The sequence below is a fragment of the Typopeltis vanoorti genome, chromosome 25, assembly GCF_054136105.1.
Source record: "Typopeltis vanoorti isolate ZY-2024b chromosome 25, IOZ_Tvanoo_1.0, whole genome shotgun sequence".
NCBI classification, from domain to species: Eukaryota; Metazoa; Arthropoda; class Arachnida; order Uropygi; family Thelyphonidae; genus Typopeltis; species Typopeltis vanoorti.
In genome coordinates this window covers 42,870,956-42,894,895 of record NC_143573.1, presented here as the reverse complement: position 1 = coordinate 42,894,895, position 23,940 = coordinate 42,870,956, and the positions used below count along the sequence as shown (strand labels likewise).

Sequence of the window (23,940 nt, the reverse complement as noted above, 5' to 3'; positions counted from 1 at the left end):
TTCAGTGAATCTTAGTTGTGGACTTTTCTTGCAGCATGAAAAACTTGGTGACGGACTTGACCAGCAAAGCTATGTATTGGGCATACGAGTAGGTGAAAGTACAATAAAGCCTTGCTACTAGCAACCGTTGCAGAATTCAGAAGATATACCATACGATTGAGAGCATAGTTAATGGGCCTTTATGCCAAACTATGTTTGCTAACATAGTGTAGGTAGCAATTTGTCTGCTGCTTAATTGTATTCTGGACTTTATGAAAATTTGGCTTACTCTGCATTGTGTGGCCAAAGCATTAGCATTTCAGACTTCTCAGGTTTACCCATAGACACAGTAATCATGCAGTCCAGTCTTGATTCGCTTGAAAAGAATGTCTCAGTCCTCCTTCTAGACCTATTTGTAGTGAAATATTTGTGTTTTGAGCTTCATTGTTAAAATAGATAATTTAACTTTATTGTATTAATGTTTCCTGTATTACTTATTTGGTTTTCATTAGTGGTTTATATATGTATTTTTTTGATAGGATGAAGAGACTCAAGCATTATTAGCAGCTGATTTTGAGATAGGTCATTTCATAAGAGAAAGAATTGTTCCTCGAGCCGTCCTCTTTTTTACTGGTGAAGCTTTGACTGATGTAAGTCTTTGTCTATATTCTTGTAAAACTCAATGTATTAACATATTTTCACATCAATAACACAATTTGTTCCATAAGATTTATTGATCTGCAATTTTAACTTAGAGAGGGTAAGGAAACAACAGAAAATTTATTAGTCATTAAGTAAAATTACATCTACTAATTTCACCACCTAAATTAGTGGTGAAATAACTGGTGGCTTCTTTAGGGTTAAAACATGAAAAAACTAGAAACATGGATCACAAATTTGATTAAATGCTGAAAGAGTAAATTGAGTAAATTTTATATGGAATAAGAGAGAAATTAGTCAAAACACAAACCTGTTGTATACAAGATGGTATACAAACAATTTTGGACACCTTATGGATTTAAGCGACTTATGGATCTGAGAGCTGGGTTAGAAATAAAATACTAGATCAAAGATTAGAAAATTCAAAGATGAGGGATCAATTGCAGAATCATGTCATAAATGAAGATATCAGGAAGGAACTTGATGGTCGACATTCAAGAATATTAGAAAAGAGGATATGGTCACTAACAGAATGGGAGAGGAAAGATTAGCATAGCAGGTTATGCTATGCTAATCTAACCAGTAAAAAGACCAAAATTTTGGTGAATTGATGAAATCAGAAGTCTTCTAGAAGACAGAAATATAAGATCTAACAATATTAGTTTTGACAGATAAGACTAATCTGGAAGAAAATTGTTGGTAGTGTAAACTTTCATATTGTATGTAATAGTATCCTGCACACCCTTTGTGGGTACACACCAGGAATTTGATAATGATAGAAAATGATGAAAATTTACTTCTTTTTTTTTTCCCTTTAATTTTTCTGCTTAATACTTGTAAGAAGTACTTTTTCCATCTTTATATACTACAAATCTTCATTTGCATCACACATAACTCATTTATTCCTGTGATGCTGTGTTTAAATAGTTACAACTCCTTGAATATTCATAGTTATTTTCAGTTTAAAGACTCTTTCCTGGTAACCACCATTGAAAGAAGGGTTCCAATTCCAGAATTTTGAAGAAGTATTGTCAGCTTCAAAGACAAAATATTTTGGAAAACTGGCCATTCCATTGAGAAGAGAATTAATGAATAATAAAACTTCATTCATTATAGGAAATCATAGGTCCAGTTTGACTCATCATGACATGGACACTGAACATAAAATTTCTTTGAAAGGCATGAATCTCGTTCATAAAAGTTTTAGGCATCTACACTTAAGAACTGATCTCAGACTGTTACATTTTCTTGAATTTGAATGTTTATCATGCTGATAGCATAGAAGATTCTGATTCTAAGCAGTGATAATTATTTTATTACTTCTTCATTATATTCATTTTCAGATATTGTATTATTTTTGTTATATATGCTTTTGTCCTGAACATTTAGCCAATTGTTACATGTTCTTATTTGGTTTAAACTAGCGTGTAGCCCTTTTTACTGCAGATGGATTTAGGTATTCTTTTAGAAATATTTAATGTAAAAGTTATCAATAAATTAAGTGGCTTTAGAGTGGCAGAACTTTTTTGCTTTGCTTGGCAGTTTATGTTCCTGGTTCTGCAGTGTTTTACCTGTGAATTTTAATAGTGTAGTATAGTGTTATTCAGTAATTGTTTGAATATTCTGTAATCTGGGCTATTAGTACTGCTTGTTATAATGATGTATTAATTAGGTCACCATCCATAATGAGTAAGCCATTCTTGGCTTACTGGTTTCACTTCCAAGAATGGTGGTGTAAAGAATTAAATCACTTAAGACATTTATACCACCATACTTCAGCATTTCTGGTCGAATATCATCTATTCCTGCTGCCTTTCCACATTTCAAGCCTTTAATGGCTTTTTCTACTTCAAGTATGGATATGTATTCCTGACTGTATGCCCGTTGAGTGTTTTTTACCACTGTGCTATCACTTTTTGTTTTTTGCAATTTTTCGTGGTAATTACTCCATACTTCAAGGATATCTTTTTCTCCCTTTTTCATGTCACCTTTATCATCTCTAACTCCTTTTACAGCACTCTTTCCTCCATTTCTGAGCTTCTTTAACACTCCAGAATATCTTACTACCTTCTTGATATTTATTTTCTATGTTCTTGCCAAAGTCTTCCCATGACTTTTGCTTAGCTAGTTTTACACAGTGTTTTGCTTTCTTACATTTGTCTCTGTATTCTCTAAGAGCACAAGCTGATTTATTTGCCAGGAACTTTTGATATGCTTTCTTCTTTTCCTTCCCTTCCTCTTTAACTTCCTATGTCCACCATGGAGTTCTAATTTTTCTATCCTTGCAGACAACTTCACTACGTGCCTTTCTAGCTGAATCAATCGGGGTTTTCTTCAAGGCTTGCCACTGAATCTCCAAGGTTTGGTTCCTGTTCTCAAACTCTTTCATTTATTCTTCAATAATCTTTATGCATTTTAGTCTACAGTTCACATCTGAGAGCTGCTCAACTTTTATTCACTTTAAAACTTTCTTACATGTTATTCTTTTCAATATGAAATTAAGTTTTTTCTTGTTGTACTTCTTATGCAGGACACCAGGGAGAAAACATCACTATCAACAATAACATAGTCAATGAGACTTTCTTATTCCTTGCCTCTTCTATCCATGTGAATTTGTGCACATTTTTATGTTGGAACATGGTGTTAGTAATAACCAATCCATGTCCTGAGCAGAAATCCAACAAATATTTGCCATTATTATTAGCTGTGTTCTTTTCTCCAAATTTTCCCAAAATATTTTTGTACGTCTGACAATCATTTCCTACTCTGCTATTTAGATCCCCCAACAAGGACCAACTTTTCCTTTTTTTATTGTGTCTGTCAGTTGCTTTTTCTAAAGCCTCAAAAAATTCCTTCACTTCTACCTTAGTAGAACCTTCTGTGGGACCATAGGCACAAATAAGTCTCATTGTCCAGTTTCCCATTCTCATATTTGCCCACATTATTCTACTTGAGACTGCCTGCCATTCAAGAAGATTAGACTGGTATTTAGTGTTGAATACTCCTTCTTTTCCTTGATTGTCATTGCCTGAATATAACATTTTGTATTTATTGCTCAGAAAGGTCTCGCCAGTTTTTGTCTTTTTTTGTTTCAGCCACCTCTATTATGTCGATCTGGTACTTATCTAATTCCTCATCTAGCTCCATTTCTTTGCCATTCAGGCTTCTTATGTTGATAGTACCGATCTTTAACTCTGGTGATGTTGAGTTGGGGTGTGTTTTCAGATTTGTTGCAGTAGCTGACTTTACGCTGTTCACCCTGGTTCCCTGGCGAAAACAATGGGGGCCTTGTTTAACCGGGCGACGCCCCAGCCGGCATGAAATTTTGTCATGTATTATCATTTTATATATTGGTTTAAGGCAATAAGAATACAATTTGGTCGGGTAAATCCCAAATTTCCAGCTCATCCTCGTTCGTTCAGTATCCAGGTAGATACCCAACAGGATGCACCACGAGAAGGTGAGGATTGGACATTAAGTTAGAAGCCCTTGTCGGTTCTCCGTATTCCTTGAAAGGCTATGTGGAGGTCTCCTCTCAGTTATACAGCTTTGACCCTTAAGCAGAGGCCTGATATTAGAATTGGAGATGTCAAACTTAGCTCCTTGCTTTATGCAGATGATGTTGTACTCCTAAACACATCTAGTGCAAGTCTCCAAGATTCTCTAACTAAATTGAATTACAGCTGTAACAAGTTTGGCATAAAAATCAGCAATAAAAAGACCAAACTACGAAAATAGGCAGGAACATAGAAAACTTCAGCAGCATTCTGAATGGAGATCCTATAGAACAGGTAAAATATTTTACATATTTAGGCACAGATTTTAGTGAAGATATCAGGTTAAATCTGGAAATAGACAATGGAATAAGCAAAGCTGGTATTATGGGTAGCCAGCTGAATAAATTTATATATGCTATTAGAGAGAAATTAGCCAAAACACCAAACTAGCAATATACAAGACAGTGTTCAAACCAGTTTTAAGTTATGGATTTGAGAGTTGGGTTAGAAATAAAGCACTTGACCAGAGACCACAGACATGAGGGTTCTGAGAAAAATTAGAGGAGTGAACTGATGACATCAGTGGCAGAATCATATTAAAAATGAAGATATTAGACAGGAACTTGACATTAGCATTCAAGAATGTGTGAGCAGAGCTAATCTAGGGTGGTATGGCTACTTCAATAGAATGGGTGAGGAAAGTTAACAAAACATGTTTGATGCCAAGATGACATGAAAGAGATCCAGAGAAAGACCAAAGTCTAGATGATTGATTCAGTCAGAAGTGCCTTAGAAGCACGTAATGTTAGATATGACAATATTGGAGTACCTTCAAGTAATAGACTAATTTGGAGGAAAATTGTGGATAGGAGATTAATAATACTGTTAACTTAATCATGTAGTGTTACCTGAACACTTGAGAGTATATATACATCGGTGAATTGATGTGGCTATAAGGTGAAATTGTCTCATTTTATTATTTTCATCTTTTCCTTCAGCCTTACAAAAATGAAGAAAACTGCAATGTTTTGCATCTTTGTGTATTATTATATCCATTCACTTATCAAGACAGTTTTTAAAATCTCCTAGGCAAGGTTAGATAAACAAATTACATGTTCAGTATTTTTACATGTCACCAGCATTAATATGAAAGTAGAATAAAACATATTACAATTGTTTATTTTTATACCAGTAACTTGGCTATGCAGGCAATGTAATTTCATATAGCTAATGTTTCCATCCTAAGAACAGGTGGTGCAATGCAGTTTTGAAGTGTTTGTAAAATTTTATTGCATCTTAATCAGTAGTAAAATTGAAATAATAAAAAATAAATAAAACATTATAAACGTTACAAGTTGGTAAGTAATTACTGGATTTCTATTCTGGACGTGGGCTAATTATTACTAATACCATATTACAGTGTAAAAATATACAAATTCACATGGAGAGAAGATTCAAGAAAAAATAATATTGACTACTATTATTGATAGCAATGTTTCCAACTCATTCAGTACACAACAGTATACGGAGGATTTGAAATTGGAAGTGATCACCACTTAGTTTTGAGCAGGATAAAACTGAATTTCATATTGAAAAGAAGAATATCAGAAAGTTTTTAAACAAATTAAACTTGAACAGCTTTCAGAGGTAAACTGTGCACTTAAATGCACAAATATTGAATCTCTAAGGCTTAGTTGCTGAAAACAGCAACTAAGCCTTGGAGATTCAATGGCAAATCCTGAAGAAAACATTGATTCCACCAGAGGCATGTGGTGAGATTGTCTGCATCATCATCAAACTCCTGCCATGTACCATCAATGGTGTACAGGATATGATAGTACTACATGTAAAATTTACATCATTACTAACTTCCTATCTACAATTTTCCTCCAAATCAGTCTGTTACTTGTCAAGACTTCATCATTATCAGATCTTATATTTCTTTCTTCTAAGGTGCTTCTTAGGCACGCTTCTGCAAAGATAGAAAAATCAGAATGCTGTGGTAGACTCAGGAAGTTAAGAGGCAGCCAAATAAAAAAAGAAAGCATATTGAAAGTTCCAGACAAGTGACTAACTTCTGCTCTTAGAGAATACAGAGAAAAATGTAAGAAATCAAAACACTATAAAATTAACTAACAAAAGCAATGGGAAGACTTGGGTATGACCATAGAAAATAAATATCGGGAAGGTGACAAAGTATTCTGGAGACTATTGAAAAAGTTTGGAATTGGAGGAAAGAGTACCTTAAAAGGAATCATGTGATAAAAGTGACATGAAAACTGAAGATATATTCTAGATGTCTGAAGTAAACTTAAAAAGATTGCTAAATGAAACAAGCAGTGGTAGCACAGTGATAGGGAAAAAACCTCTAAACATGAATGCAGTGAGGAGCACATATCAATACTTGAAGTAGGAAAAAGCCATCAGAAACCTGAAATGAGAAAGACAGTGGAGTAGATGATATTTGACCAAAAATGCTCAAATATGGAGGTATAAAAGTTTTACAGTGGCTACAATGCATGATTTATTAATTATCTTCTGTTCAAACTGCCAGCCTATGGTTTGCCTTTCCTCACACTGTAACTGGATTGCCAACTTTCTTACTGGTCGCTCACTGCATGTCATGGTGGATGGTTTACTCTTCTCAGATTTCCCCACCAGTACAGGAGTATCCCAAGGTTTTGTTCTTTCACCCACTCTCTTCCTCTTGTGTATAAACGATCTGCTCTCTCAGACTTCATATCCTATCCATAGCTTTGCCAATGACAGTACACTCCATTCCTCATTTTCATTTGGCAAACCTTGTACTCAAGTATTAGAATCCTCAAGATCTATCATGACCAGTGACCTGAACTTAGATCTCCTAGCCCTATCCCAGTGGGCCACGGAGAACCTTGTAAACTTCAATGCCACCAAAACTCAGTCCTGTCTGATCTCTCGCAAGGAAGAGCTTCCCCCCCCCCCCCTACCTGCAGTAATACTGAAATATCCAAACATGATCAGATTTCTTTACTTGGCTGACCTGCATCTCTAATGTTTCTTGGCACAACCACATTTCAACTATAACTTCCACAGCTGCTAAAAAACTTGGTATACTTTTTTTTCACAAGATACTACTTCACACCTTCACAGCTGCTAACTCTATACAAAGCCCAAATCCACTCAGCAATGGAATATTGCTCCCGTATTTGGGATGGAGTGCCAAAATCCTCTCTAAGATTGCTCAGTTCTATCCAGAAGAGGGCAGTCTGACTAACTAATGATCCTTTTCTGACATACCCACTTCAGTTCCTCTCTCATAGATGTTCTGTTTCTGCCTTGTGCCTCTCTACAGTATTTCCATGGACATTGCTTTGCTGAATGGCCACTATTATTCCTCCCACTCTCCTCCAAAATCATTAATACAAGAGCCACTGCTAACCACCACCACCACCCCTTTTAGGTCCATCTTGAAACTTACTGAACCAACTTCACTGCCTCCTCCTCCTTCCCATCTATTTCTGTCCTTTGAAACAGTCTCTCCCACTCTGTCTTCCCCAAAGATTACAACCCTCAGCTGTTCAAGCAAAATGTGAACACATCCCTCCTTTCTTCTGTTCCTCTTGCCCACACATGGCACTAATGTGCTATAGGTCTTGTGGCCTTTCATGTATGGATCAGATAATTTAAAAAATAAATAAATAAAAAGGTCTGGTTCAGAGGGTCACATTCCAGATGATTGGAGTAGAACTCTCATAGGGCTCATCTATAAAAAGAGAAATCTGAGAATTACAGAGGAATTTCCCTATTCAGTAGGGAAATTCCTCTAATTCTCACATGGTAAAATTTATGCAAGTATACTCAAAAGGGCTAACAAAAATAGTAGAAGGGACTTGGAAAAGAACATGCTGGATTCAGGCCAAATTTCCAGGATCAGATTTTCACTTTAAGACAAATAATTGAGAAATCACAGGAATATAACAAGGGTCTGTGTTTAAATTTCATAGCTCTGGAAAAGGCATATGACAAGATGCTAAGAAAAAAGCTATTCAAAATGTTGCAGTTATATTGTGTAAATATGAATTATATTCAGCAATACATGGTCTATATTTGAGTCATAAGTTGGCCATTAAAATTCAAGGAGGTACAAGAAAATGATTTGATGTTAAATCAGATGTGAGGCAGGGGTATACATTATCTCCACTGTTGTTCATCATTGTAGTGATCACATTATGAAGGAAAGTTGAATTAAACCTGATGTCAAAATTGGAAATGTTAATCTCAAATTTTTATTTCATGCAGATGATATACTTTTAAATAAATCCAGTATACAAGTCTGCAAGATTCCCTGACTAAATTTATTAACTGTTGTAATAAATTTGGTATGAAAATCAGCAATAAAAAGATAAAGACAATGAAAATAGGCAGAAACGTTGAAAATATCAACTGCATTCTGAATGGAGAAGCTATAGAACAAGTAAAACATTTCAGCTATTTAGGCCACAATTTTTAATGAAGGCGGTAAATTAAATATGGAGATATTAGAATTAACGACAGTATGGTAAGAAGTCAACTGAGTAAATTTATGTGGAATAAGAGAGAAATTAGTCAAAACAGTTATACACTACCTCTATACAAGACAGTGTTCAAAAAATTTTAACTTATCTGAGAGCTCGGTGAGAAATAAAACAATCAAAGACTGGAGACTATAGATATGAGAGTTCTGAGAAAGATTGGTGCAGTGAACAGATGGCATCAATGTCAGTATATTAAAATTGAGGATATTAGGAAAGAACTTGATGTTGTTGGCATTTAGGAATGTATTAGCAGAGCTAATCTCAGCTGGTATGGTCACTAAATAGAATGGGAGAGGTAAGATGAGCAAATCAAGTGTTCTTTACCAGAATGGCAGGAAAAAAGACTTAAAGGAAGGCCACGATCTTGGTGAATTGATACAGCAAGAATGCCTTAGAAGGCATTCTTGCTGTATATAGGATTGATAACATTGGAGTCTTGACAGATAACAGATTAATTTTGAAGAAAAAGTGATGCGACTTTTTCATGCAGTGCCAGTGCTATTTTTTGTATAAAAAAAGTACCAGTTCTCATTCTTTTCCGGCAGGAAAATTTGAAGGACATGAGAAGAAAACATAAAAATTTACCTACATTGTTACTTCATGTGGGAATGTTACCATTCTTAAAGATAGTAGTTGCTGTCTACTTTTGTCAGAATAGGCAACTTCATTGTTACCCATTCCTTAGAATTTTTTTTACCACTCTGGATTCTTTTCACTTGTTTACATAATTCACATCCAAGCAGGACTGTTGTAACCCACTAGGCAACTAAGGCCTGGGAACAGACTTGGAGGGCAGCAAAATTCTGCAAAATTGTATCTCAACCATTAAATAAATCTTTTCTGAAAAGAAAAAAAAAACATATTTTCTTGAATTTAGAGGCAACATATATCCTAACAACAGTCCTATATTCATATGTTGATAATTTCCTAGCTATACTTCACACAGAAGTCATTTTTTGATCAACAGACTAGAAACTTGTCCAGTCCTTAATGTCAATCATTCCTTTCTCTTGCATGTTGATACTATCAGGAACAAAAACAGTCTGTGACACAACTTCTGTAGTTAACTGTTCACTCATTTCCTCGCGTGTTTTTAATTTCTTAACTGTGGAAGAGGTATAAAAAAAAACAGTAATCCTTTTCATTTTTAACTTTACAGTTCAAGACAACTTTTTTTGTATTACTTTTTAAATGAACAGAATATCTGTTCATTTTAAATAGAACCTAGTAAAATTATTTACTTAAATGTTTGCGAGGATAAAGAGTTTATCCTTGCAAAAAAATTGGTGATTTAGTACTAGAATGAAAATGAACATATATAGTGAAACGCATCTCCCCCTACAAGAACCATACTGAACAGATGCAAGCAAGACAAAGTAAAATTTTATTGTAGCACTAAAAACCACACACACACACACACACACACACACACACGCACACACACACACACACATTGTGTGGTTTTTAGTGCTTTAAAATTTTCTTAAAAAATACTGCTATGAACAGCCAGCATATAAGCTTTACCATCAGTCTTAGAAGTATATCTGTTTGCCTGTGGCATCATGGCTGATAATGAAACAGTACACACACACACTAACTTAGCTGTTAAGATATCAGTCACTGTATACTGTATTTAGTGAAAATTAGAGTATTTCATGTAATTAAAAACAAATTGAATGAACACCATACTGCTATAGTTGCAAACTGAACAAAGTAACAGTTTTATTGTAGCACTGAAACACAGCAGTCATGCTTGAGGTGCAACTCATGCAAGACAGAGCCTGGTGTGAACATGTTAATAATATCAACATGAAAGTAATTTAAAATTATAAAAATCCATATAGCAAATACCTTAACAATAGGTGTAGTAAAAATGCAAATTTCATTAAATAACTAAGATTATTTGAATAGTAGGTAAATATGTTAAAAAAGCACTTAAGCTTCACTGCAACAAAAAAATTTTGTTTGCATTATTGAGCTAAAAAAATGGCATTGGGTTGAAACATCCATTACTTCACATTAGTGGGCAGCATTTACTATAATGTAAGTCATCTTTAGGAACTGTGAGAAATAGTTGTATATTGACTATCTGGCAATGCACCATAATATCTGCAGTATTTACACTTTTTGCCTGTGTTATAGAATCCATATGGATTCTCTTGCATGCTTTAAAATCTGTTTAGTAGAGATTATGTTGAATTGTCTTGAATTTAAACATTGACTTTTAATGTCTTTAGACATTAAATATGATTAATCCTAATATTGTGCAAATTTAGCAAAGCTGTTTACTACAGCCATAGCAGCATATTCCATGTAATTAACTCAAACTTTGATATGATGAGTCATGAATAATGATCATAATACTAATTACTGTTTTATTAAATATATAAGGTATATCCTAATTATATACCTTATTAGGATTAGATTGCTCCTTAGAAGGTTCTACACCATTATGTTAGCTCTATCATTACATGCTAATGATAGAACTAAGAACATTGCATACTAATTTGTTCAAGTTTTTAACAAATTAGTATTTTAGTTTTGTCCATTTATTGCGATAGCGTATGTACTATTGTTGGATGCACTAGTTAAGTTTGCACCTCATGTTCCTAAGGAATACCAAATATGGAATATTTAGTATTCCTTAAGTTTTTCTATATTTTCCTCAAATCATGTTATAGTACAGCCAGAAATACCATTTTTACTACATGATACATTGTTGAAGGGGAAACAGATCTCTTCTGTAAACTGCCATTCTTCCTTCCAGGCACTACAAGCAAAAGTCCAAGTTCATTGCTAGGAGAAATCTCTGCCAGCAAACTTCACAGATGTGATAACAAGCATAAATATTGAAATATGTATTACTTCCCCAGGTATTCTGCATTCATTCACCATGTGATTGGAAAAGCATGTATGGGGGTGATTTGTTTCACTTTCATGAACTTCCAGTGTTCTGTGGACTACCTTCACACTAGTGTATTGTCTACATTGTTGATTGCCATGGTTGATGTTTTGGCAATACCTTTTCCATACATACGCTCCTCCCTGCAATATGAGATTATTAAAACCCTGTATAACATTGCAAAAATAATTAGTTCTGATAGTAGTGCCCTCACCATAGAACTTAACCACATTCACAACACCTTCTTGGCCAGTGGCTACAATCTCCATCACATCCAAAAAATTATTAAAATCCCAAAACTACATTCCCCTTGCCTTTCCAGAACAGGCTGCATCAAATCCATCACCATCTCATATATCCATAGCACATCTAAAAAAACTAGCAAAAATCCTAAAAAATACAAACACAACTTAAACAGACCATAAAGGAATTGGCATCCCTTATCCTATTCACCAAAGACCAGTCTCAGTCCATAGACCTATCAAGTGTTTTCAAGTTCTTTGCAGTTGTAAATTGTTGTACTATGACTAAACAGGACAGGCAACATCAGAAGAGCTGAGCACAAGGGCTACATTTGTTATTACCACTCAGGACTTGCTGACCATGCTTTGGGCATCTATCACAGGATATGCTAGAAGAAGAAAGACACTGCAGCAAATATAAATACAAGAAACTATTCCTTGAATCTGTCTCAGCCTTAAGAAACTACCTTAACCTCTACAAATTTAGTTGCATGAAACTCTGCCCCAAATTTGAGAAGTCAGGAGTCAAGTGAAACCAGTAAGTGCTTGCATGCACATATCAGTTTTTACTGTATTCCCTGATGATGGCAATTTGATTTTCCCAAAATACTGGAAATGTTAATTAAATTTATTGTAATCAGTATTCAATATATCATAATTTCTTTAAAATACCACTATGGACAGCCAGCATATAAGCCTTACCATCAGTCTTAGAAGTATATCTGTTTGTCTTGTGCAGCAACATGGCTGATGATCAAGCAGTACACACACACTAACTTAGCTCGTACTGGTTGTTAAAATATTGAAATATCCGTACTGGCCAGCTATTAAATAATATAATAGGAACTGCAATAAGTGGTGAAATTGATAATATAAATTCTAATAACATGAAGTCTACATCAACAGGTTTTAAAAATTGCCAATAATTTCCAAATACCAAAAGATTTGGTATTTGGAAATTATTAGAATGATTTGAACAATTTGTGCTGTAACTTTTCCCATTGGTAAGCAGTTCCATGATATATATGGTTTGGTTATGTAGAGAATAAAAATGAATATATTTCTTAATTTTTATATTACTGTACCAGTTAAATATTTTGAACATCGCTCCTATACAGCAGTATGAGCTGTTACAGGAACATGAGTAAGAGTATGCTTCATTTTAAAAGAGGAGCTATTCCAATACTTATTTAATATAGTGTATAACAAAGTCTAAAATAAAACAGTCAAAATATAAAAAAAATTCCATTTAAGGAAAGAACCTTCTTTTCATTAAATTGGACACTATGTGGTTTGCCCTGTGTGAAATCTCATATATTTGGCATATTTATTCATCCTTTTGGATTTAGATTTCTGCCATTCAGCTAGTCTAGCCATAATACTTGAAGGAACAGAAGCAGAGGATGCTGTAGACAAAATATGCCTTCTTATGCATTTTTGTCCTTAGTAGAAGGAAAGAGCATAAACAGCTCTTGAAGTGGAGAAGTGCAAATGTTTGTAGGATGCACCATTTTCTTAGAAATATCCTCAATATATAAGATGAAGATATGACATATGTTCTCAAAAAAAAAAAAAAGTAGAAGTTTAAGGACATCGAGGGCCAATTAAAACCATTGGGAAAAAAATAAAAGTTTATTACTGATAGACAACTCATTAACTTTATCAAAATATTGTCCCATTGGCCCAGAGATTTGACATAAGGAATATGATCAAATCAGACATTTCTTTCAAGGTTTAAAAAAAAAAAAAAATTACAGAATGTGCAACAAATCTCCTTTCCATATATTAGGAGTTTCCAAAAAAAAAAAAGTGACACACATTCTAATGAAGTTAGAAATACACACCTCTATCCAGTTCAAATCTATTGTGACCTTTCTTTCCCTTTCTAAAGACAAAAATCCTTGTTTAATTTTGTTTGGTTCACTCCGGCATTATGAGATCAAATTGGTAAATCTGTTATGATCAGCAGAGACTACATCATGTTCCATGAAGGAAGCTAATCTGATAGCTTACCATACCTTGTCTTACCTCTTCAAAGAGCATCTACTGCAGTACCTTCTGTACCAGCTGATTACTTTCTTACACACTCATATATTATTAAACTGAGATGAAATAATTTAAAGAAAAAGTTTATTTTTTAAATTATTTGACTTTCTCTTTCTTATGTATTTTTAAAGAGCTAGCTTTCTAATGAAGAATTCTCTTGGATTCATTTTCTTTTTCAAAAGACACATAGAAAATCATTTTGTATGAACATTTGTTTTGATTTGTATGAAAATTGGAGTGATTATTATTCAAATCATATTTATCCCTTTGTGAATGTTTTGATTGGCTGTTCTGCCTTGATTAGAATTAGAGAACATCAAGACAATATTACATTTTTGGAATATGACAAGTCTGGCCTTGCTTCTCTCACATTATTGATATCAGCATCCAGTTCTTTGGAACCAGACAAAACTTTCATTCCAGCAAGTTCAAATTTGATTGTCTTTTGCTTGAAACATGAAACACTACAAAATCGTCTGGAGGTAAACTGATCGGATTGCATGTTAATATACAAGTTTTGGAAAGTGATCACTGGATATTTAATAGTAATAATTGCTCATAATTTTTTTTATTCATTAATAATTTCAAATTATTTGTTATCTATGCGGAATCATTATTCTAACAGATAAGCTTAGGCGTTGCTGGTTATTCATGACTTATTTTTCACGGTATTGACAACACCACAAACACTTTTATCAACAAGGATGTTTTATTAACGCTAATATTTCGCTGATTTTCAACTCAGCATCATCAGAGCACAACACAGATGTAAACGCGACAGTGAGTGAAACAATAGAATTGCAGAAAGACAAAAGATCTAAAGTCCTATTTTTGGCGCCCTCTAACGGGAAAAAAAAAAAAAAAAGAGGCAGCAGTTATCCAGGAGTTTTTCTTAGGATAACCGTCTCCCAAATTTTTGGCAAATTAATGCAACCATATTTGTTAAGGTTGGGAGAATTCTTCAAAGCCATTGCTGACTCAAAAAATAGTCTTTCGGATCTATAACGACTCCTAAATAGCACATTCGTTTTCCTCCATCTAATCCTGTGTGAAGGAGTGTCCAAAGCATGGTCTGCCAGTCCCGACTTGCCATAGTAATAGTGGCGAATGTATGTTTCATGTTCACCAAAGGATAAACTTCACCCTTTAGCACACCCAGGAGTGTATGAAGTTCCATGTGACTGTGACTTGGCCTATTATGGGCAAACAGGAAGATCAGTGAACATCCGCCTGGAAGAACATGAAAGATACATTCACCACTATTACTATGGCAAGTCGGGACTGGCAGACCATGCTTTGGACACTCCTTCACACAGGATTAGATGGAGGAAAACGAATGTGCTATTTAGAGTCGTTATAGATCCGAAAGACTATTTTTTGAGTCAGCAATGGCTTTGAAGAATTCTCCCAACCTTAACAAATATGGTTGCATTAATTTGCCAAAAATTTGGGAGACTGTTATCCTAAGAAAAACTAATGGATAACTGCTGCCTTTTTTTTTTTCGTTAGAAGGCGCCAAAAATAGGACTTTAGATCTTTTGTCTTTCTGCAATTCTATTGTTTCACTCACTGTCGCGTTTACATGTGTGTTGTGCTCTGATGATGCTGAGTTGAAAATCAGCGAAATATTAGCGTTAATAAAACATCCTTGTTGATAAAAGTGTTTGTGGTGTTGTCAATACCGTGAAAAATAAGTCATGAATAACCAGCAACGCCTAAGCTTATCTGTTAGAATAATGATTCTGCACGGAGAAGATATTGTTTACAAAGCGCGACGGTTCGGTAAGTTGAAACTGAAATTGTCCAGAAAATTGAACCGGTTAGCCTTCCTTAAACGATGCCGCGACAACGATATTATTCCATCTTTTCTGAAATTCAAAGAAAAGTTGCAATCGGCAAAGGCACATCGTATTTATCGACGGGCGAGTTTAGCGCTTCTTCGAGAACAAATCGCCGCTACTCGCATAGAGCTTAGTAAGCTAAACAGCTCTATCACAGTTCTACAACAAGAACTAACTAACGTGTTAAATCTTGAAATATGGACTGTCCTACAGCAGATCTCCGAAGTTGCAGCACAAAAAGAATTCACAAAAGTTAAAAGCAAGCACCTAAAAAAATTTGAACTACTACAACAGCGCCAACATACGAAGTCCCGACCGCAACTTCGACGAGACCACGTGGTCGTAAACCTATCGTCGGAAACACTCACTGAAGAAGCCAAGAACGCCCTCAGTTTAGGACATAACTTTGCCATCGCGCCCAAACAAATTCCTAAACTCGAAATTATGATGAAAGTAGAACGGGGTATCCACGATCTTCCGCCAGCAATGGCCAATAACGTGCGACTGGACATAGCAAGTATTATAAACAAAGCTAAGCCTCCAAAAAGTAATATACCACATAAGCAAATAACTGCCCTAAAAAAGTTATACAATAATAAAAATATTATTATTACAAAAGCCGATAAAGGAAATGCAACAGTTATCATGAATAAAGAAGAGTATAACAAAAAAATGCAAGATCTCATATGTGACAGTTCTACGTATCAAATTATACATCATGACCCTACAATGTCGCAAAAGAAAAAAGTCCGAAAATTACTAAAAAAAGTGACATCATGGCCCAAAGAAATCATCAGGAAAATAAAACCAATTCATGTTAAAACACCCTGTATTTGTGGATTACCAAAAATCCACAAAACCAATGTTCCCCTACGCCCCATAGTTGATAGCATAGATAGTCCCACATATAAACTGGCCTGGCATTTAGCTAAGTCGCTTGCCCCTCTTACTGGCAACTCCTCTACTTTTGTAAAAAATTCAGACATAACGGTTAGTTTCGATGTCACCTCCCTATTTACCAATGTATCACTTATAGACACTCTTGAATTAATCAAGTCTAAATTTCCCCCAGATATTTTTGAATTATTTCAATTTACCATGAATGCAGGTTACTTTACATGGGGGGAGAAATTCTACAAACAGATTAATGGTACTGCTATGGGTTCCCCCCTCTCCCCCCATTAGCAAATTTTTACATGGAACACTTTGAAAACAAAGTACTTACCACAGCTACATACAAGCCACTAATGTGGTTGCGCTATGTAGATGATGTGTTTGCCATCTGGCCCCCATGGACAAGACACTTTGGATGCTTTTGTCACCTACCTAAACAGCCAACACCCCAAAATTCACTTCACAGTAGAAAAAGAATCAAATAACTGTTTACCATTTCTTGACACATTAGTCACCCGCCTTTCAGATGGATCACTATCTTTTTCTATTTACAGGAAGCCTACACACACAGGAAGATACCTACATAAACAATCACATCATCATCCAGTCCAACAGTACGGCATTTTAAAAACACTTACACACAGAGCCAGAGCCATTTGTTCTAACGATACAGCTCTGACCACTGAACTCCAGTACCTACGCCATATGTTCTTAGCCAACGGCTACAATCCCTACAAAATAGAAAAGATACTATATAGGCCCATTACTCTGCCCCCCCCCCCCTAATACACAAGAATACAACATGACCATTTCTATTCCCTATATCAGAGGTACATCGGAAAAGATAGCCAAAGTATTGTTGAAACATGGCCTTCGCACCACCTTCAAGCCTCATGTCAAGCTGGCAACTCTGATCCGCTCACCAAAGGATAAACTTCACCCTTTAGCACACCCAGGAGTGTATGAAGTTCCATGTGACTGTGACTTGGCCTATTATGGGCAAACAGGAAGATCAGTGAACATCCGCCTGGAAGAACATGAAAGATACATTCGCCACTATTACTATGGCAAGTCGGGACTGGCAGACCATGCTTTGGACACTCCTTCACACAGGATTAGATGGAGGAAAACAAATGTGCTATTTAGGAGTCGTTATAGATCCGAAAGACTATTTTTTGAGTCAGCAATGGCTTTGAAGAATGCTCCCAACCTTAACAAATATGGTTGCATTAATTTGCCAAAAATTTGGGAGACGGTTATCCTAAGAAAAACTCCTGGATAACTGCTGCCTTTTTTTTTCGTTAGAGGGCGCCAAAAATAGGACTTTAGATCTTTTGTCTTTCTGCAATTCTATTGTTTCACTCACTGTCGCGTTTACGTGTGTGTTGTGCTCTGATGATGCTGAGTTGAAAATCAGCGAAATATTAGCGTTAATAAAACATCCTTGTTGATAAAAGTGTTTGTGGTGTTGTCGATACCGTGAAAAATAAGTCATGAATGTTATATATGAGATTTTCCAGAATTGTTCTCTTGAACTTTAATAGTGCAATATCATGTACTTCGGTTGTGATCGAGACTAGCTAATATATACATGCATTGATTCATTGTGATTCATGTTTCGAATGTAGTTAACAGTCTGTCTTGCTAACATCCACGTAATGGTGGATGAAATATATTGGAGTTTCATTGGAATATACTGGAATAATCTGTATAATTTGTGTTAATAACGTGTTAATTTGATTTAACATTTATTTTATTCAAATTAATATTATTTTCCATGTATGAAGCAACTTAATTTTAACCTCATTGATTTTCTCTGTTTCAGACAAAACTTATTATTTTAATTTGTATGAAAATCTCAGAATGCTGTGTTATTCATCTTTATCTGTATTTGTAAATATGTTTTGATTATTTCATTTGATTGAATATTTGATTCAAATTAGTAAGATTCTTCATGATAGTACTTCACAGTATAAACACCAATAGAAGGGAAAAAAAATAATTTATTGAACTTATTTATAGAAACAAAAAATTATTTTAAACCAAGCAGAAAATGGAAATGCTACTGTTATTGTGGAGCAATGGTATTAACAAAAAAGAGTAATCTCCTTAAGGACTTCTCTACTTATTAGATTATAGATTGGATCCTGCCAACTCTCAAAAGGAAAAAAAAAAGTATATAAGTTAGTTTTTTTTTTTAAAGTTACATCTTAGTCCAAAGAGAGTACCATAAAGCTAAAACCTTTGTATATTGACAGCATAGACAGCTGTACAAACTGGCCAACCATTCATCTGAATCACACACACACATGCACACAGGCGACTTTCCCTTATTTATTAACTATTCACTTCACTTTATAACGGTAATATAAAATCTAATCCCAAGAGATTCTAACATTATGGCCAGTTTTGATATTACTTCACTCTTCACAAATGTACCTTTTGACAGAGACCCTTGACCTCATTAAGCCACATTTCCACATTTCCACTGGCCAACCATTCATCTGAATCACACACACACACATGCACACAGGCGACTTTCCCTTATTTATTAACTATTCACTTCACTTTATAACGGTAATATAAAATCTAATCCCAAGAGATTCTAACATTATGGCCAGTTTTGATATTACTTCACTCTTCACAAATGTACCTTTTGACAGAGACCCTTGACCTTATTAAGCCACATTTCCACTCTAACATATTTGAATTATTCAGATTCAACATTTATTCTGGTAATTTCTTAAGGAAAGAAAATTTATACAAACAGCTGGATGCCACTGCAGTGCTCCCCCCCCCCCAACTTTATATGGAACGTTTTGAAACCAAGCACTCAACACAGCTACACTTAAATGAGTAGTTTGGCTATGCTCTCTTCATGATGTTTGCTATGTTTCACTATAGAAAAAAGATAGTAACAGTTCTCTCCTTTCTAGACACCAGTGACATGACTACCTGATGGCTCATTATCCTTTTCCATTTATAGAAAATCTGCATATAGAGGAAGGTTTTTACATAAGCACTCACACCACCACCCATCCCAAGTATGACATCCTCAAAACATTTACACACTGGGCTAGGGCTGTTAGTTCAAATGACACAGCTGTTGAGCTTCGGTACCTTCACAACACTTTTTTTAGCCAATGGCTACAACCCCTTTAAAAGAGATGAAATACTACATGCACTCCATTCCTCCTGCAATCATCACATAAGATAACAGTAAAACCATTCCTTATATTCAGGGTATATCAGAAAATATAGGTAAAGTTCTCTCCATGCCACTTTCAAACCACTCACTATCAGATAGTCACCCTCATCCTCTTGCACATCCTAGAGCAGGGGTTCCCAACCCTATGCCCGCAGGCACCATGGCGCCCGTCGACCAATTTTTGTGTGCCCGCCACTGTTCAACCGTGTGCCGTATAGTTTGAAATAATCACGCAACAATTCATGGCATGCGTTAACGACACATGACGAGTATTACACGCATACAATGTAAAGTAGACGTGCATTCGAAGTTGTTCATTCCAGTTTAAGAACTGGAATATCATCATATTCTCCTAATTATGAAGCACTGGCCAATGAAATGGAATGCCAAAGATCACACTAACTTACATATATATATTTAAATTTTTATAATGTAATCTTTGTATGTATTCATTTAACAAACGAATTCAAAAAATTTGCTTAAAAAAATAGATGGTGCCCGTCGCCCTACTGGAATTTTAGAATGTGCTCTAGGAAACAAAAAGGTTGGGAACCCCTGTCCTGGAGTGTATAAAGTTTCTTGTGCCTGCAAATTAGCCTACTTTGGACACACTAGTAGATCAGTTAACATCTGCCTTGAACACAAAAACTACATTCACCATCATCTGTATGGCAAGTCTGGATTAAAGGGAAGAAGACATTGGTCTTACATAAAAGTTGCTATAGATCCGAAAAACTATTTTTAGAATCAGCATCAACTATCAAGCATTCTCTAAACCTCGGCAAGTATGGCTGCATTAATTTGCTAAAGATCTGGCGACAATCGTTCTGAGATGGTGGGGGGGAGGTTGCCATGTCTTGAGACTATCTAACCTGCAGTTGAAAAGATTGACTCTTCTTGTCTTAGATACCATGCTTTTCCAATCAAAGAATTGCCATTGGAGGCATGAATGAGTATATGTTCTGTAATAACAATTATCAGGGAATGTAGAACTTCCAAGTACAAGATATTTTCAAGTTTTAAAAATCATAAGTTGTGTATGTATGTTTGAAGCATAGGAATTTTTGCTTACCTTAATCTGTATTTCTTTATACTGTTGAAATTTCAAGTTAATTTGCAGAATAAAAAGAAAAAGATCTAGAATGACATACTTTTTGTGCAAACAAATTTGTTACATTTATTTTTTCTTCAATTATCCCTGGCCAGTATGATGAGGATGAAGAGGAAGAAGAGGAGGAGGAAGAAGGAGAAGAAAGGGAAGCAACAGGTGATGAAGAAAACAGCAACAACCCTCAAGTAAGTGATAAGCATTAATTTTGTTTCCTATGCTGAATGGTTGGAGAGAAAAAATGTGTATATTAAAGAAATGTTTTCATAATTAGTCTTTGTCAGTAAATAATGCAATATTACTGTTCCTGTACCTTAAACAGTACTTTAAAAAAGTTTTGAGGTTTACCACCCATCTTTATCCATTAAATTCATTTGCTTATTAATTTTTATCAAACACTTGTAATATTTATTACAAGTAACAAATTTTTGCTTGTTTACGTATTATATTTAATAAACATCACTTCATTTTAAGCAGTAGTTTATAGGAAAGTAGTTAACATTTTATTTCCTGTAAATTTAATATTTACAGTAAATAAAAAAAAATTCTTTAGTTTTGTCATATTAGTCCCCCTGATGTGTGTGTGGTGTGGAGGAGTGCTAGCAGAAGAATAATTCTTTCTTTGAATAATGTCAAACTAACTTAATGAGGCGATAACTCTAAACATTCTGCTAAAAGTTTTCAAAAGAGAATGCAGATTTCAGAGAGAATATGTATATATTTTGAAAATCCTAAATCACTCAAATAATTTATGCTTTCTATGGTCCATATTTTTAAAAGATAATAGATTCCATTATTCACCAAGCTTTGCTGAGTCAAAAACCTGACAAATTTTACCACCATTTGTCAAAAAACTCTATATTCAGACAGACTTGCAACTGACAAGTAACCAAATTGTTATCCCTACTAGATCAAAGGCTCAGAATTACAATACAGTATTCCCTTAGAAGCAAATTGGAAATAGTGAATCACAGTCATAAACTCCTACAATGTAAATTGGGATATATTGACTCAGTCTTTCATTTTGTAGAATAGCTATAAATACCAATTAATGGAAGCAACATAGGTGGTTAAATTCAAAATGGATCTCAAACTTCAGTCTTTCATTAGTCCGAAAAATCAGAATTTGACTAGTTAACATGTCTGCTGTATAATACATAAACAATAATAATACGCAGTGTGCCACAAACTTCACAGGGTGAGATATACCCTGGTTGGTTGAACAGTTTGTTTAATTGTGATGTGAAGGTTTGAATCAGACATGCTATTCTTAACACTGTTTATTTGATGCCACAATTTTGGCACAGTACTGTGTAGCAAATAATAACCAGTTTGTGACCAGAAAAGTCACGTAGTTTTTACAGCAGTGCTACTGGATTAGAGAGATGTATCCATTATCTGCAGTATTCGATAAAATCAGCATCGGATTTGTCTGTGAAAAGAACTCCCAAAGCAAACAAAATACATCAAGCCAATTTTTGAAATTAGCACAAAAATGCTGGGTATTTTTTTATTCTCACATCTATTCAATCTACTAAGGTGGGGAAACATCTAGCACATGTGAACGAACAGATTTGGATAAGTTGGGACAAGTATTCCAGACAAAAGAATGAATCTTTCTCATGCCTCCAGTTAAAACATCCATGTGACAGTGGGATTTTTTAAATGCACAGTTTGTTTGGTAGTAAAGCAGAAACTCCTCTCCAGTTGGTTACCTAAGTTGATTTGTGCCTGAAAGTGCACTTTTTTTTTTTTTTTTTTTTTTTTTTCCCATAGATAAAACTGATCTTAGCTGAATGCTTTCATACTGAATTTTTTGCAGAGCTAGTCTTAAATAGTGTAATACCAATGCAACTTTGATACTGAAAGTTATATTCTCATAAGCTCTTTTAATTTTCATAACTTTAGTTTCAAATGTTAATTTGCTAAGAAAGAATAAGAGATACTTAATATTTTTGTTTCTTGGAATAATTTATTATGTCAGGCGCCTTCTAGATTATTTCTTGTGCTCACAAAGGTTAAAAATTTTTATGCAAGGGAGTGTTGTTAGATTTGCAGTCTGACTTTTTTTTTATAAATCTTTTAAATTTTATCTCCTTTGGGATTCTATATAGACACATGAATGTCTCCAAGCTTTTACTTGGAGACATTCATGTGTCTGTAGTTTGTGGATACTACTGCTGTACGTACTTGTGCCAGTTCTTTTTCTTTCTCGTTTATCAGATGATGGATTGAGTCCCTATGAAGAAATTTTTGCCATCTAGCTCTATCTCTGGCCATTCTTGAAGTTCGATGACTGTAGCCAAGTTCTTTTTGGTCTGCCTCTTGATCATCTTCCTCCAATAATTCCATTCAAGACTATATTTGATAATCTGTGAAAGGACATTCTCTGGAAGTATCCGAAAAACCATTTGGATACTTCCAGATGGTTTTTTGGATACTTCCATTAAGGTAGTTTAACAGCAATTATCTTAATTGCTGTTTAACTACCTTACCGGCCATTATGGATCAAATACGCATCCTCATACGCTTCGTATCCATCATATATTTCAATGTAATATCAATGGTATTACATTGACATGTAATGTCAAGGTCATCCATGATAACCTTGGCGTCTATAGACGTCTGGGCCGGTAGCGTGGTTAAGAATTATAGCTATGATGTCTTCTCTATAGTTAAATCTGTGTTTGACTTGCTCATTTGTTTTGTGTTCTGACCACTGAGGCGTATTTATTTTCCGTAAGCATTTCATTTCGAATGCTCTGATTTTCTGTAATTCTTTCTGCTTGAGTTTCCATGTTTCGGCTCCATACATTGCTGTAGATATGGTTTTATAAAGTTTTAGTTTTGAGGCTTTTTTTTTTATTTGAAATTCTGTTATTTTTCCATATTTTGTTTAATTTATTCATATTAGACCATCCTTTGTTAAGTCTGTATTTTACTGTTTCTGTGTTGTCAAAGTTGCAAGTGATGAGACTACCAAGATATGCAAATTGCAAGTATATGA

At 34.7% G+C, this 23,940-nt stretch overlaps 1 protein-coding gene across 2 annotated transcripts in view; it reads left to right on the top strand.

Annotated features, from left to right (window-relative positions):
• Positions 1-23,940, top strand: part of LOC150092692 (nucleosome assembly protein 1-like 1) — a 245,547-nt gene that overhangs the window by 212,116 nt on the left and 9,491 nt on the right. For both annotated transcript variants that reach the window (XM_090414480.1, XM_090414479.1), the window contains exons 13-14: positions 519-629; positions 21,032-21,121. In XM_090414480.1, coding sequence (XP_090270606.1) covers positions 519-629; positions 21,032-21,121 — 201 coding nt within the window. The remainder of the gene's footprint in view (positions 1-518; positions 630-21,031; positions 21,122-23,940) is intronic.